The 18770-nt window shown below is 38.3% G+C and overlaps 1 protein-coding gene across 1 annotated transcript in view; it reads right to left on the bottom strand.

The window, feature by feature from the left end:
- Positions 1-10583: 10583 nt before the first annotated feature.
- Positions 10584-18770, bottom strand: part of gldc (glycine dehydrogenase (decarboxylating)) — a 68228-nt gene continuing 60041 nt past the window's right edge. The window contains exons 23-25 of the mRNA XM_061895801.1: positions 15648-15820; positions 12709-12789; positions 10584-11138 (exon numbers count right to left, since the gene is read on the bottom strand). Coding sequence (XP_061751785.1) covers positions 10998-11138; positions 12709-12789; positions 15648-15820 — 395 coding nt within the window. The 3' untranslated portion in view covers positions 10584-10997. The remainder of the gene's footprint in view (positions 11139-12708; positions 12790-15647; positions 15821-18770) is intronic.

Raw genomic sequence — 18770 nt, 5'->3', positions numbered from 1 at the left:
TCTTTTTGTTGGAGGCTCCTATCATAAACAATGTGAGGAAATGAGGACACACCCATCCGACTATCAGGTACTATTTAATCTCATTAAAACACTAGCAACACAATAGAAATATAAGGGATTTCCCAGAATTATCCTAGTAAATGTGTCTAAAAACATCTGAATCCGTCCCAATGCAATCGCCTTTTTTTTTTTTAACTTTATTTTTATTTTGTTTTTTTCTAGTTCATCGCTATCAATATCATCATCCACAAATCTTTCATCCTCGCTCAAATTAATGGGGAAATTGTCGTTTTCTCGGTCCGAATAGCTCTTTTTGTTGGAGGCTCCTATCATAAACAATGTGAGGAAATGAGGACACACCCTTCTGACTATCAGGTACTATTTAATCTCACTAAAACACTAGCAACACAATAGAAAGATAAGGGATTTCCCAGAATTATCCTAGTAAATGTGTCTAAAAACATCTGAATCCGTCCCAATGCAATCACCTTTTTTTTTTTAACTTTTTTTTTTTTTTTTCTAGTTCTTCGCTATCAATATCATCATCCACAAATCTTTAATCCTCGCTCAAATTAATGGGGAAATTGTCGTTTTCTCGGTCCGAATAGCTCTTTTTGTTGGAGGCTCCTATCATAAACAATGTGAGGAAATGAGGACACACCCCTCCGACTATCAGGTACTATTTAATCTCATTAAAACAGTAGCAACACAATAGAAAGATAAGGGATTTCCCAGAATTATCCTAGTAAATGTGTCTAAAAACGTCTGAATTTTTTTTGTATATTTTTATTTTATTTTTTTTCTAGTTCATCGCTATCAATATCATCATCCACAAATCTTTCATCCTCGCTCAAATTAATGGGGAAATTGTCGTTTTCTCGGTCCGAATAGCTCTTTTTGTTGGAGGCTCCCATTATAAACAATGTGAGGAAATGAGGACACGCCCCTCCGACTAGCTGTTACTATTTAATCTCACTAAAACACTAGCAACACAATAGAAAGATAAGGGATTTCCCAGAATTATCCTAGTAAATGTGTCTAAAAACGTCTGAATTTTTTTACTATATTTTAATTTTATTTTTTTTCTAGTTCTTCGGTATCAATATCATCATCCACAAATCTTTCATCCTCGCTCAAATTAATGGGGAAATTGTCGTTTTCTCGGTCCGAATAGCTCTTTTTGTTGGAGGCTCCCATCATAAACAATGTGAGGAAATGAGGACACACCCATCCGACTATCAGGTACTATTTAATCTCATTAAAACAGTAGCAACACAATAGAAAGATAAGGGATTTCCCAGAATTATCCTAGTAAATGTGTCTAAAAACGTCTGAATTTTTTTAGTATATTTTTATTTTATTTTTTTTCTAGTTCATCGCTATCAATATCATCATCCACAAATCTTTCATCCTCGCTCAAATTAATGGGGAAATTGTCGTTTTCTCGGTCCGAATAGCTCTTTTTGTTGGAGGCTCCCATTATAAACAATGTGAGGAAATAAGGAGCCCTCACCCTTGTGACGTCATCGTCTGCGACTTCCGGTAAAGACAAGGCTTTTTTATCAGCACCAAAAGTTGCAAACTTTATCATCGATGTTCTCTACTAAGTCCTTTCAGCAAAAATATCGCAAAATGATCATGTATGACACATAGAATGGACCTGCTATCCCCGTTTGAATAAGAAAATCTCATTTCAGTAGGCCTTTAAACCCGGCCTGTACGGGGTTTTGTAAAGACATTTATTTTGAAATCCGGACGTTAACGCACCTTAAGTGTGGAGTTTGGAAGAGTGGTTGTCGGTCGCCTTGCCGAGGATTAAATGTTCTCTTAACTGGAAGAAATGGAGACGTGAGGTACCGTATTTTTCGGATTATAAATCACTTCGGAGTATAAATCGCACCGGCCGAAAATGCATAATAAAGAAGCCCGTTAAGCTTTTCAATCTGGCCCGCCGGACATTCCTAAATCATTTTTTTAGTTCTTCAAGATGGAAAGTGTAGCTGCCATTATGATGTGCACTCATATTTTCTAATGACCAGAAGTCTTCAACTATACAAAGTATTTAAATGGTTAGAATCTGCGCTTTTGCATTATATACTAGTTACTATGGTAATTTAATTAGTTACTATGGTAATTTAATTAGTTACTATGGTCATCTAAGTCACAGCAGCTCAAGACGAGGCAGTAAATGATAAATGGTTTGTCCTTGTTTAGCGCTTTTCTACCTTCAAGGTACTCAAAGCGCTTTGACACTACTTCCACATTCACACACTGATGGAGGGAGCTGCCATGCAAGGCGCTAACCAGCACCCATCAGGAGCAAGGGTGAAGTGTCTTGCTCAGGACACAACAGACGTGACGAGGTTGGTATTAGGTTGGGATTGAACCAAGGGACCCTAGGGTTGCGCACGGCCACTGCGCCACGCCGTCCCAACCTACGATAATGCTCCCCCTTACAGTTCTTCCCGTCCCTACTGGTGTTCTGTAATGCATAAAAGTGTCTTCCTGTAAGACACTTTTCCACAGAGTGTTTCCAGAGCCTGAAATGTGGGTGTCAGGGACAGACGCGGAAGGAGATTTTTACAACAAAGTTCTACAAGAAATGTAATATTATGTCAGATTGTAGGGTTTTTTTACCCTTTGTATTCATATTTTGCCGTGTTTGTTGCATTTTTTTTGTGTTTCGCTTGATTCTAAAATATGTGGATGTAAAGGGGATGTGATGTTTGTATGTTGTCAATATTCAGTGTTTTATCCTTCATAGTTAATATCGTATATCCCACATTCATTATATTCATGTAAATTCTGGTGGTCTCATTCGGTAAAATGTTTAAAATTCCATTCCACTTTTTAAGGGGGTCTGTCACAATGTTTTTAGGTTTTAATAAGACATTATTGTGAGGTTTTGTATTGGTGTTCCTAAACATAGGATTGTTACAGCTTATATGTGTGTCTGCATGCTTATATATATATAATATACAGTTGTGATCAAAATTATCCAACCCCCACAAAATGTTGGTGTATTAGCAAGTTGGACATTTATTCCGTATTTTGTTTATAGTCATATCAAATAAAGATGTGTCAAATAGACAAATGCAACTTAAATTGTAACACTGTATTTTACAAATTACCAAAAAAGGACATTTTTCTTAATATCTCATTGACAAAATGATTCAACCCCCTAGTTCCATGCATCTTTAGTACTTAGTAGAACACCCTTTGGCAGTAATGACATCCTTCAATCAATCAATCAATGTTTATTTATATAGCCCCAAATCACAAATGTCTCAAAGGACTGCACAAATCATTACGACTACAACATCCTCGGAAGAACCCACAAAAGGGCAAGGAAAACTCACACCCAGTGGGCAGGGAGAATTCACATCCAGTGGGACGCCAGTGACAATGCTGACTATGAGAAACCTTGGAGAGGACCTCAGATGTGGGCAACCCCCCCCCTTCTAGGGGACCGAAAGCAATGGATGTCGAGCGGGTCTAACATGATACTGTGAAAGTTCAATCCATAGTGGCTCCAACACAGCCGCGAGAGTTCAGTTCAAGCGGATCCAAGACAGCAGCCAGAGTCCCGTCCACAGGAAACCATCTCAAGCGGATCAGCAGCGTAGAGATGTCCCCAACCGATACAGGCGAGCGCTCCATCCTGGGTCTCGACTCTGGACAGCCAGTACTTCATCCATGGTCATCGGACCGGACCCCCTCCACAAGGGAGGGGGGGACATAGGAGAAAGAAAAGAAGCGGCAGATCAACTGGTCTAAAAAGGAGGTCTATTTAAAGGCTAGAGTATACAGATGAGTTTTAAGATGAGACTTAAATGCTTCTACTGAGGTAGCATCTCGAACTGTTACCGGGAGGGCATTCCAGAGTACTGGAGCCCGAACGGAAAACGCTCTATAGCCCGCAGACTTTTTTTGAGCTCTAGGAATCACTAATAAGCCGGAGTCTTTTGAACGCAGATTTCTTGCCGGGACATATGGTACAATACAATGGGCAAGATAGGATGGAGCTAGACCGTGTAGTATTTTATACGTAAGTAGTAAAACCTTAAAGTCACATCTTAAGTGCACAGGAAGCCAGTGCAGGTGAGCCAGTACAGGTGTAATGTGATCAAACTTTCTTGTTCTTGTCAAAAGTCTAGCAGCCGCATTTTGTACCAACTGTAATCTTTTAATGCTAGACATGGGGAGACCCGAAAATAATACGTTACAGTAATCGAGACGAGACGTAACAAACGCATGGATAATGATCTCAGCGTCTTTAGTGGACAGAATGGAACGAATTTTAGCGATATTACGGAGATGAAAGAAGGCCGTTTTAGTAACGCTTTTAATGTGTGCCTCAAAGGAGAGAGTTGGGTCGAAGATAATACCCAGATTATCTTCAAAGGTGATACATAAGCTTCTTGCAACCATCTACAGGTATTTTAGCCCATTCCTCTTGGACAAAGGCCTCCAGTTCATTCACATTCTTGGGCTTGTGTGCTGCAACTGCCTTCTTCAAGTCCCACCACAGCTTTTCTAGAGGATTCAGGTCTGGCGACTGTGAAGGCCACTCCAGAGTCTTCCAGCCCTTCTTCTGCAACCACTCTGATGTTGATTTGGAAGTATGCTTGGGATCCTTGTCCTGTTGGAAGGTCCAACGTCTCCCAAGCCTCAGCTTCCTCACTGACTTCATGACATTTGCAGCTAATATATCCTGCTAGGAAATAGAATTCATAATGCCTTGAACGCGCTGGAGATTCCCGGTACCTGAGGCAGAGAAACAGCCCCAGAGCATGATTGACCCCCCCACCATGCTTAACAGTAGGCAAGGTGTTCTTCTCTTTGTAAGCTTCATTTTTTCTCCTCCAGACATAACATTGATTCATAGGCCCAAAGAGTTCCACTTTTGTCTCATCACTCCATAGAACAGTTTCCCAAAACCTTTGGGGTTTGTCCAGATGATTTTTGGCATACCGGAGTCTAGTTTACTTGTGCCTGGTAGTCAGAAGTGGGGTGCGCCTGGGAGTTCTGGCATAGAGGCCTTCATCTCGTAGTGCGCGCCTTATTGTCTGGGACGAAACCTGCGTTTCCCCCTCTGCAATGTCCTGTTGTAGTTCCTCAGCTGTTACCCAGGGGTTTTTCACCACTGTATGCACACAGCATCCTCTTTCTACCACGCCCAGGTAGTGTTTCCACTTTAAACTTGGGAATTATGCTCCCAACTGTGTCTCTTGGAATGTGTATTTTCTTATATCCATATCCTTTCTTATGAAGAGAAATGACCTCCTCTCTTGACTTCTTTGACCACTCCCTGGACTTCACCATGTTGCAAATACACCATTGACCATCTACAAGAAGCTGAGCGTCACAGTCTTTTTCAATCAGTTTAATTGTTGCTCGTTATGGTTCTAATCACATCTACAGGTGTTTTCAACACCTAATTGAAAAGACCTTTTTCAAATTCTGTTCTTAAGAGTTATAATTTTCAAAGGGGTTGAATAACTTTGTCAATGAGATATTAAGAAAAATGTCCTTTTTTGGTATTTCGTAAAATACAGTGTTAGAATTTAAGTTGCATTTGTCTATTTGACACATCTTTATTTGATATGACTATAAACAAAATACGGAATAAATGTCCAACTTGCTAAAACACCAAAATTGTTTGGGGGTTGAATAATTTTGATCACAACTGTATATGTATATATATATATATATATATATATATATATATATATATATATATATATATATTAGGGGTGTGGGAAAAAATCGATTCGAAAACAAATCGATTCGTTTACGTTGTGCGATTCAAAATCGATTCTCATTTTTAAAAAATCGATTTTTTATTATTATTTTTTTTTTTTAATCAATCCTACACAGCAATACAATTCCAAAACCAAACCTGACCCAGCAACACTCAGAACTGCAACAAACAGAGCAATTGAGAGGAGACACAAACACGACACAGAACAAACCCAACAGTAGTGAAACAAAAATGAATATTATCAACAACAGTATCAATATTAGTTATAATTTCAGCATAGCAGTGATTACAAATCCCTTATTTTATATAACTTTCACAGTATCATGTTAGACCCGCTCGACATCCATTGCTTTCCTCCTCTCTAAGGTTCTCATAGTCATCATTGTCACCGACGTCCCACTGGGTGTGAGTTTTCCTTGCCCTTATGTGGGCCTACCGAGGATGTCGTGGTGGTTTGTGCAGCCCTTTGAGACACTAGTGATTTAGGGCTATATAAGTAAACATTGATTGATTGATTGATATTGACATTATCATTAGACATTTATAAAAATAAATTGTCACAGTGGCTTACACTTGCATCGCATCTCATAAGCTTGACAACACACTGTGTCCATTGTTTTTACAAAGATAAAATAAGTCATATTTTTGGTTCCTTAAAAAGTAAAAATAAATTTACATTATTGCAATCAGTTGATAAAACATTGTCCTTTACAATTATAAAAGCTTTTTTTTTTTTTTCAAAATCGACTACTCTGCTAGCATGTCAGCAGACTGGAGTAGATCCCGCTGAAATCTTATGTATTGAATGAATACAGAATCCTTTTGAATCGTAAAAATATCGTTTTTGAATCGACTCGAATCGAAAAAAATCTATATATTATCGAATCGTGACCCCAAGAATTGATATTGAATCGAATCGTGGGACACCCAAAGATTCACAGCCCTAATAAATATATATATTTATATAGATAGATACATATACTCGGACCTAGACTCATTTTTTCTCTAAATGTGGCCCCAGGTCATAATAATTGCCCAGGCCTGCACCAGAGTATAAATCGCATTTTTTGGGGTAGTTTATTTGATAAAATCTAACACCAGGAATAGACATTTGAAAGGCAATTCAAAATAAATAAAGAATAGTGAACAACAGGCTGAATAAGTGTACGTTATATGAGGCATAAATAACCAACTGAGAAGGTGCCTGGTATGTTAACCTAACATATTATGGGAAGAGTCATTCAAATAACTATAACATATCGAACATGCTATATGTTTACCAAACAGTCCGTCACTCCTAATCGATCAATCAATCAATCAATGTTTATTTATATAGCCCCAAATCACAAATGTCTCAAAGGACTGCACAAATCATTACGACTACAACATCCTCGGAAGAACCCACAAAAGGGCAAGGAAAACTCACACCCAGTGGGCAGGGAGAATTCACATCCAGTGGGACGCCAGTGACAATGCTGACTATGAGAAACCTTGGAGAGGACCTCAGATGTGGGCAACCCCCCCCCTCTAGGGGACCGAAAGCAATGGATGTCGAGCGGGTCTAACATGATACTGTGAAAGTTCAATCCATAGTGGCTCCAAGACAGCAGTGAGAGTCCCGTCCACAGGAAACCATCTCAAGCGGATCAGCAGCGTAGAGATGTCCCCAACCGATACAGGCGAGCGGTCCATCCTGGGTCTCGACTCTGGACAGTCAGTACTTCATCCATGGTCATCGGACCGGACCCCCTCCACAAGGGAGGGGGGGACATAGGAGAAAGAAAAGAAGCGGCAGATCAACTGGTCTAAAAAGGAGGTTTATTTAAAGGCTAGAGTATACAGATGAGTTTTAAGATGAGACTTAAATGCTTCTACTGAAATCCCATGAAATCTTCTTCCTCGATGTCGCTTCCAAACAACTCTGCCAACTCCAAAAGTATCAATAGCTTTTTTAGTTTTCTTCATTTCAGTAAGAGTAGCTTCCGCTTTTCGCCAGTCCCTTACAAGTTTCTGGCTTACCCAAAACTTTCTTTCTGCTGCCCGATGGCTGTTTTCTGCTGCATATTTGACTACTTCCAGCTTGTAACCTGCAGTTTATGATTTCCTTTTCAGTGCCATTTTTGTTCAGCCCTTCTCAGTTTTAATAAGCTACCGCCAATGTTGAAACTATCAATTTTCTTAGGTACGGAAGTAGTTGTAGTGGGGTCACACTCCTCAGCCTTCCCGGTAAGGTCTATTCAGGTGTACTGGAGAGGAGGCTACGCCGGATAGTCCAACCTCGGATTCAGGAGGAACAGTGTGGTTTTCGTCCTGGTCGTGGAACTGTGGACAGGGTCCTTGAGGGAGTTTGCCCAACCAGTCTACATGTGCTTTGTGGACTTGGAGAAGGCATTCGACCGTGTCCCTCGGGAAGTCCTGTGGGGAGTGCTCAGAGAGTATGGGGTATCGGACTGTGTTATTGTGGCGGTCCGCTCCCTACATGATCAGTGCCAGAGCTTGGTCCGCATTGCCGGCAGTAAGTCGAACACATTTCCAGTGAGGGTTGGACTCCGCCAAGGCTGTCCTTTGTCACCGATTCTGTTCAGCCTATCTTGCCGATTGTATTGTACCGTATGTCCCGGCAAGAAATCTGCGTTCAAAAGACTCCGGCTTATTAGTGATTCCCAAAGCCCAAAAAAAGTCTGCGGGCTATAGAGCGTTTTCCGTTCGGGCTCCAGTACTCTGGAATGCCCTCCCGGTAACAGTTCGAGATGCTACCTCAGTAGAAGCATTTAAGTCTCATCTTAAAACTCATCTGTATACTCTAGCCTTTAAATAGACCTCCTTTTTAGACCAGTTGATCTGCCGCTTCTTTTCTTTCTCCTATGTCCCCCCCTCCCTTGTGGAGGGGGTCCGGTCCGATGACCATGGATGAAGTACTGACTGTCCAGAGTCGAGACCCAGGATGGACCGCTCGCCTGTATCGGTTGGGGACATCTCTACGCTGCTGATCCGCTTGAGATGGTTTCCTGTGGACGGGACTCTCACTGCTGTCTTGGAGCCACTATGGATTGAACTTTCACAGTATCATGTTAGACCCGCTCGACATCCATTGCTTTCGGTCCCCTAGAGGGGGGGGGTTGCCCACATCTGAGGTCCTCTCCAAGGTTTCTCATAGTCAGCATTGTCACTGGCGTCCCACTGGATGTGAATTCTCCCTGCCCACTGGGTGTGAGTTTTCCTTGCCCTTTTGTGGGTTCTTCCGAGGATGTTGTAGTCGTAATGATTTGCGCAGTCCTTTGAGACATTTGTGATTTGGGGCTATATAAATAAACATTGATTGATTGATTGATTGATTGATAACTTGTATGGACAGAATTTCTAGGCGCAGTCAAGGCATTGAGGGGTTCCGGTTTTGTGGCTACAGGATTAGGTCTCTGCTTTTTGCAGATGATGTGGTCCTGATGGCTTCATCTGGCCAGGATCCTCAGCTCTCACTGGATCGGTTCGCAGCCGAGTGTTAATCAGCACCTCAGAGTCCGAGTCCATGGTTCTCGCCCGGAAAAGGGTGGAGTGCCATCTCCGGGTTGGGGAGGAGACCCTGCCCCAAGTGGAGGAGTTCAAGTACCAAGGAGTCTTGTTCACGAGTGAGGGAAGAGTGGATCGTGAGATCGACAGGCGGATCGGTGCGGCGTCTTCAGTAATGAGGTGGTTCGGGCATCTGGTCAGGATGCCACCTCCGTAGAAGCATTTAAGTCTCACCTTAAAACTAATTTGTATACTCTAGCCTTTAAATAGACTCCCTTTTTAGACCAGTTGATCTGCCGTTTCTTTTCTTTTTCTCCTATGTCCCACTCGCCCTTGTGGAGGGGGTCCGGTCCGATCCGGTGGCCATGTACTGCTTGCCTGTGTATCGGCTGGGGACATCTCTGCGCTGCTGATCCGCCTCCGCTTGGGATGGTTTCCTGCTGGCTCCGCTGTGAACGGGACTCTCGCTGCTGTGTTGGATCCGCTTTGGACTGGACTCTCGCGACTGTGTTGGATCCATTATGGATTGAACTTTCACAGTATCATGTTAGACCCGCTCGACATCCATTGCTTTCCTCCTCTCCAAGGTTCTCATAGTCATCATTGTCACCGACGTCCCACTGGGTGTGAGTTTTCCTTGCCCTTATGTGGGCCTACCGAGGATGTCGTGGTGGTTTGTGCAGCCCTTTGAGACACTAGTGATTTAGGGCTATATAAGTAAACATTGATTGATTGATTGAAAATCCATCCAACCATCCATTTTCTACCGCTTATTCCCTTTTTGGGGTGGCGCTGGCGCCTATCTCCACTACAATCGGGCGGAAGGCGGGGTACACCCTGGACAAGTCGCCACCTCATCGCAGCTCATATATATAATCCCAGTAGGAGTTTAGTTAGGAAGGTTTGTTTTAATGATGTTATGATTTGTTTTAGTACAAAACGTTTGATTTAATCAGTACAACAATGGTATGTGTGAAAACATTTTTTTAATGGGATGATCTCCAAATAAAATTCGGCTTAGTGTCTCAGTTTAACTTGGGAAGGCCCAGTGACTATTTGTCCAAAACACATCAAATAGAGCATTTTTGTAACAAAAACTTTAAACTATTTAACGACAAAAAAGAGTTATGTGATGCAATAGTTAAGAAAAACCACATTAATGTAGTGACTTCTATAGTCCAGCACAGTGTCTATACAGCTTGTGAGTGGGCCAAACACTCACTTTTCACTAGTTAGTAAATAGCTAATATCTGATTTTATAGAAAAAAGTACTAAAATATAATACTTAGAATAAAATAAAAAAGTCAGCAGAAACATTTCAAACAGTCTCATTTAATCATTTGGTTTTCTTAGCAAAAAAAAAAAAAAAGTTAGAAAGTATTCACATGGCTCAAAGTACATTAGGAGAAAACATCAAGGGGATATGGGAAGGAGCCACTAGGCGGCAGTGTTGCAAGTAAACACAGCAAAATATCAACAAAGCTACAAGAAAATGTTATCAGGAAGGAACAAAAACGGATTTTAGTACAGAAAAAGTGAACGTTCCACCTTTGGTCCATCGGAAGGGTCGAAAAACTCTCCGTTTTTACTTATTTTAACAAAAAAAAACGTGTCTTGATCACGACTTCCCTTTTTCGACAAGTGAAAGCATCGGCCCAAAGAAGCGCGTGTTTGAAAAAGAGGGAATGAAAGAAAAGATCATGTTTTATATTTGCACACGCTGGTCCTACGAAGAGGCCCGGTTCTCCTCGTAAGGGGACTCGTAGACCTCCATGGGGGGGCAGGTGCACACCAGGTGCTGGTCGCCGTAGATGTCGTCGATCCTGGAGATGGTCGGCCAGAATTTGGTCTCGGGGCGAATGAAGGGCTGCAAAACAAAAATACAAAATGAGGTTTTTTTTTTTTTTTTTCAGTTTTTACCCAGATTTTGCAAGATTATTTTAATATTAATACAGAAGGGTCTTATTTTATTTCTGATTGGTCATTCTTTTGGTTTTCTAAATGATCATTTTATTTGAGTCTCACTATTATGTTAGATCCACTATGGACTGGACTCTCACTATTATGTTAGATCCACTATGGACTGGACTCTCACTATTATGTTAGATCCACTATGGACTGGACTCTAACTATTATGTTAGATCCACTGTGGACTGGACTCTCACTATTATGTTAGACCCACTATGGACTGGACTTTCAAAATATTATGTTAGATCCACTATGGACTGGACTCTAACTATTATGTTAGATCCACTGTGGACTGGACTCTCACTATTATGTTAGATCCACTATGGACTGGACTTTCAAAATATTATTTTGGATCCACTATGGACTGGACTCTCACTATTATGTTGGATCCACTTTGGGTTGGACTCTCACTATTATGTTAGATCCACTATGGACTGGACTTTCACAATATTATTTTGGATCCACTATGGACTGGACTCTCACTATTATGTTAGATCCACTATGGACTGGACTTTCACAATATTATGTAGGATCCACATCTGCTGTCCTCTCCAAAGATTCACATTGTCATCCCACTGGGTTGAGTTTTTCCTTGCCCTGATCTGGGATTTGAACAGAGGATGTCGTTGTGGCTTGTGCAGCCCTTTGAGACACTTGTGATTTAGGTCTATATAAGTAAACATTGATTGATTGATTGAATTAGATTCTTTTTTTTTTATTAATGATGGATTAACTATTTCTAATTGATCATTTTATTAATTGTATTAGATTATCCATCCATCCATTTTCTACCGCTTAATCCTGCGTATTAACTGCAAATGAGGACCTTTTTTGGTTTAAAAGTTTTATTTTATCCATCCATCCATTTTCTACCGCTTATTCCCTTAGGATGAAAAACTTACTATCACTTAAAAAGTAAATATTAAGTTTACATGTTTTAATAATCCTGCTATAAAACTAAGGGTCACTCATTAAATATTTGGAAGTAATTATAAAAACGGGGACTTTTTTGTTTGAAATTTTTACTTTATCTGGATGAAAAACTTCATTTTTGATTTGTCACTTTTTAAGTGATAGTATGTTTACATTTTTTAATGATCCTGCCAAGAAACTACGTGTTACCAATTAATTATTTTTGCCATTACTTGTTTCCATCCATTTTCTACCGCTTTTTCCCTTTAGGGGTCAGCTACAATCGGGCCACAGTATGTATTTACTTTAAAGAGGAAATTTGGGATTATTATTTAAAAAATATATACAATAATAGTGGTAGTAATATTTTACGGGTCATCTTTTAAAAAAAACACGTTATTTACTACATACGAGAAAGAAACATCTAGAAGTTTACAGTTTAAGTCTTATTACTTGGAAATTCCGTTATTGTGCAAACTTTGGTTCCAGTAAAGCTGAGCTTTGACTGATGGTGCAGTTTACAGAGTCGCCACATGAGGGCAGCAGAGGACACTCACCAAGGGGAAGGCGGCAAACTCTCTGGAGTAAGGTCTGTCCCAGGTGGAGGACGAGATGCAGGCCAGTGAGTGAGGCGCCATCTGGACACACACACACACACATTTTAACACACACTTACATACATATAAACACACACATATACAAACACATACTGTACCTATAAACATATACATACAAACACACAGATATGAATACATACAGATAAACACATACATACATGTAAACATGCACATACATACATACATATACCGTATTTCCTTGAATTGCCACCGGGGCGCTAATTAATTTAAAACCTCTTCTCACTCCGGCACTTACCAAAGGCATGCAGTAAAAATTTGAGTGTGATGTAAGCTTGGACCTTAAATCCTACTGAATAGCTCTTAATCTTCTTCCCTTTATGCGATTTCAAATTAGCGGTATTGAAATCAGCCTCCTCCATTTTGAAAATGACGACAGGGGAAGTGTCACTCGTGACGTCACGAGTTTGACCCGGCGGTAATACTAAGCATGTGCTAATTATTTTGGGAAGCAAGTTTGACCCGGCAGTAATTCAAGGCAGGCGCATACTATATGTCCTGCGGCAATTCAAGGAAATACGGTACACACATACATTCATGTAAACAAACATACATACAAACACACGCACATACATATAAAATACACAGATACATACATATAAACACACGAACGCACACAAATATAAACACCCATACAAACATATATAAACACACACATACATAAACACATACATACATACATAAACACACACATGTAAACACATATATACATATAAACACACGAACGCACACAAATATAAACACCCATACAAACATATAAACACACACATACATAAACACATACATACATACATAAACACACACATGTAAACACATATATACATATAAACACACGAACGCACACAGATATAAACACACAAACATATAAACACAGACATACATATAAACACATACATACATGTAAAAACATACATACATATAAACACACATACAAACATACAAACACAGACATACATACAAACACATACATACATACATATAAACACACAAACGCACACAAATATAAACACCCATACAAACATATAAACACACACATACATAAACACATACATACATACATAAACACACACATGTAAACACATATATACATATAAACACACGAACGCACACAGATATAAACACACAAACATATAAACACAGACATACATATAAACACATACATACATGTAAAAACATACATACATATAAACACACATACAAACATACAAACACAGACATACATACAAACACATACATACATACATATAAACACACAAACGCACACAAATATAAACACGCAAACATACATATACATATAAACACACACACACACACACACATACATAAACACACACGTACATGTACATATAAACACACACACACACACCCACACATACATATAAACACACACACACCCACACATACATACAAACACACACACACACATACATATAAACACACACATACATATAAACACACACACACACACCCACACATACATATAAACACACACACCCACACATACATATAAACACACATACATATAAACACACACATACATATACATAAACACACACATACACATACATATAAACACACACATACATATACACACACACACACACCCGCACATACATATAAACACACACACACACCCACACATACATATAAACAGACACACACACCCACACATTCATAAACACACACATACATATAAACACACACACCCACACATACATATAAACACACACATATAAACACACATACATATACATATAAACACACACACACACCCACACATACATATAAACATACACATACATATAAACACACACACACACACACACATACATATAAACACACACATACATATAAACACACACACACACACCCACACATACATATAAACAAACAGACACACCCACACATACATATAAACACACACATACATATAAACACACACATACACATACATAAACACACACATACATATACATAAAAACACACACATATAAACACACACATACATATATATATAAACACACATACATATAAACACACACACATACATACATATAAACACACACATACATATACAGAAAAACACACACACGCACACACACACATACATATAAACACACATGTACAAACATACATATACATATAAACACCCACACACACCCACACATACATAAACACACACACACACCCACACATACATATAAACACACACATATATATACATATAAACACACATACATACATAAATACATATAAACACACACACACACCCACACATACATATAAACACACACATATACATACATATAAACACACACATACACCCACACATACATATAAACACACACATATACATACATATAAACACACACACCCACACATACATATACATATAAACACACACGTACAAACATACATACATATAAAACACGCACATACATATAAACACACACATATACATACATATAAACACACACATATACATACATATAAACACACACACCCACACATTCATATACATATAAACACACACGTACAAACATACATACATATAAAACACACACATACATATAAACACACACATATACATACATATAAACACACACACCCACACATTCATATACATATAAACACACACACCCACACATTCATATACATATAAACACACACGTACAAACATACATATACATATAAACACACACATATACATACATATAAACACACACACCCACACATACATCTAAACACACACACATATATACATATAAACACACACGTACAAACATACATATACATATAAACACACACACATACATATAAACACACAGGTAAGTCTTCCACGGTGTAGTGTAAAGCGTCACCTTGAGTGGGTTGACCCGAGAGTCCATCCTCCCCTCCTCGATGTCAGCGATCTCCTGGCGGATGCCCAGCAGGGCGTCACAGTAGCGATCCATCTCCGCTTTGTCCTCGGACTCAGTGGGCTCGATCATGAGGGTCCCTGACACCGGCCACGACATGGTGGGGGCGTGGAAACCTGCCGCAAGTCCATTTCTGTGACTTCACATCTTACAATCCTACTTACGGTATGAACTACACAAACTGAGAACATTTCATTATAACTGCTTCCAAATATTCAATCTGGATTGAAACTGGTTTGAGATGAAAGATCCTGACGTCGCGTTCATACAGTGTGGCACATTTAGATTGTGACCATCCGTAAAAGATATGGATTAAAACTGGTTGCAGATTCGTATTTTTACATTCACACAATACATTTACATTTCATTCTAAACATACCTTTTGGATCAGATATAGATTAAAACTGGTTTAAAATAACTTCTAAATGGCGTTCACACAGTAAATTCAAATTGCTTCCAAATTTTCAGTCTGAATCTCATGGATTTTAAACTGGTTGCACATGTAAAGCAGATTTAAAATGACTTCCAAATATTCAATCCGGATCAGATTCGGATAACATTTGGTTTGCAATTTTAATTTCTAAACTGCATTCACAGAGTAAATTACAATTGTATTTCAATGTTTTAATCTGGATCAGAAATTAACGGATGTTGCATACACCAGCCAAATTGAAAATGGCTTCCAAATATAAAATCTGGATCAAATACGGATGAAAACTGGTTTGAGATTGTAATTCCTAGACTCCATTCACAGAGTAATTTAAAAATGTATTTCAGATTTTCAATCTGGATCAGTAATAAACAGATGTTGCATACACAAGCCAAATGAAATCCAAATATTAAATCTGGATAAAAACTGGTTTAGGATTATAACTTCTAAATGGCATTCACACAGTATATTCAAATTGCTTCCAAATTTTCAAATCGGGATCACATGTGGATTTAAACTGGTTTCACATTTCAACTGATGTTGCACATGCAGGGCAAACTTAATATGACTTCCAAATATTCAATCTGGATCAGATAAGGATTACATTTGGTTTGTAATTGTATTTTATACACTTAATTCACAGAGTAAATTATAATTTTATTTCAATTTTTCAATCTGGATCACAAATGGAATGATGTTGCATACACGAGCCCAATTGAAAACGGCTTCCAAATACTAAATCTGGATGAAAATTAATGTGAGATTAAATGGCATTCACACAGTAAATTCAAATGACTTTCAAATTTTCAATCGGGATCATATGTGGATTTAAACTGGTTTCACATTTTAACTGATGTTGCACATGCAAGGCAGATTTAAAATGACTTCCAAATATTCAATCTGAATCAGATAAGGATTATATTTGGTTTCGAATAGTAATTTCTACACTGTAATCACAGTAAATTACAATATGGATCAGAAATGGATTACACTCCACTGAAAACTGGTTTGGGATTATACCGTAAATGGCATTCACACAGTAAATTCAAATTGCTTCCAAATTGGACTTTCCAATTGATTGAAACCGGTTTGAAATCACAGCATTAGACAAATTCAATCATTAAATCGCCAATTTTCGTAAAAAAAAATAAATAAATAAAATTGTAAAAATTAACTTTTTCCATCCATTTCCTACCGCTTGTCCCTTTTGGGGTTGTGAGGGGAGCTTATTTGAATCGCCAATTTTTGTAAAAAAAAAAACAAAAAAAATATTGTAAAAATTAACTTTTTCCATCTATTTTCTACCGCTTGTCCCTTTTGGGGTTGTGAGGGGAGCTTATTTGAATCGCCAATTTTTGTAAAAAAAAAAAAAAAAAAAAAAAAAAATTGTAAAAATTTACTTTTTCCATCCATTTTCTACCGCTTGTCCCTTTTGGGGTTGTGAGGGGAGCTTATTTGAATCGCCAATTTTTGTAAAAAATTAAAATAAAAAAATAATAATTGTAAAAGTTAACTTTTTCCATCCTTTTTCTACCGCTTGTCCCTTTTGGGGTTGTGAGGGGAGCTTATTTGAATCGCCAATTTTTGTAAAAAATAAAAATAAAAAAATAATAATTGTAAAAGTTAACTTTTTCTATCCATTTTCTACCGCTTGTCCCTTTTGGGGTTGTGAGGGGAGCTTATTTGAATCGCCAATTTTTGTAAAAAAAAAATAATAAAAAAAAAAAATTGTAAAAATTAACTTTTTCCATCCATTTTCTACCGCTTGTCCCTTTTGGGGTTGTGAGGGGAGCTTATTTGAATCGCCAATTTTTGTAAAAAAAAAAATTGTAAAAGTTAACTTTTTCCATCCATTTTCTACCGCTTGTCCCTTTTGGGGTTGTGAGGGGAGCTTATTTGAATCCCCAATTTTTGTAAAAATAAAAAAATAAATTGTAAAAATTAACTTTTTCCATCCATTTTCTACCGCTTGTCCCTTTTGGGGTTGTGAGGGGTGCTTATTTGAATCGCCAATTTTTGTAAAAAAAAAAAAAAAAAAAGAAATTGTAAAAATTAACTTTTTCCATCCATTTTCTACCAATTGTCCCTTTTGGAGTTGTGAGGGGAGCTTATTTGAATCGCCAATTTTTGTAAAAAAAAAAAAATTGTAAAAGTTAACTTTTTCCATCCATTTTCTACCGCTTGTCCCTTTTGGGGTTGTGAGGGGTGCTTATTTGAATCGCCAATTTTTGTAAAAAAAAAACAAAAAAAAAATATTTTTTTTAAATTTACTTTTTCCATCCATTTTCTACCGCTTGTCCCTTTTGGGGTTGTGAGGGGAGCTTATTTGAATCGCCAATTTTTGTAAAAAAAAAAAAATTGTAAAAGTTAACTTTTTCCATCCATTTTCTACCGCTTGTCCCTTTTGGGGTTGTGAGGGGTGCTAATTTGAATCGCCAATTTTTGTAAAAAAAAAAAAAAAAATTGTAAAAATTAACCTTTTCCATCCATTTTCTACCGCGTGTCCCTTTTGGGGTTGTGAGGGGAGCTTTTGAATCGCCAATTTTTGTAAAAAAAAAAAAAAAAAAAATTTTTTAATTTACTTTTTCCATCCATTTTCTACCGCTTGTCCCTTTTGGGGATGTGAGGGGAGCTTA

The sequence above is a fragment of the Nerophis ophidion genome, linkage group LG01 (assembly GCF_033978795.1).
Source record: "Nerophis ophidion isolate RoL-2023_Sa linkage group LG01, RoL_Noph_v1.0, whole genome shotgun sequence".
Lineage (NCBI taxonomy): Eukaryota > Metazoa > Chordata > Actinopteri > Syngnathiformes > Syngnathidae > Nerophis > Nerophis ophidion.
Note: the sequence above shows the minus strand (reverse complement) of the source record. Positions and strands in the feature narration are given on the sequence as shown.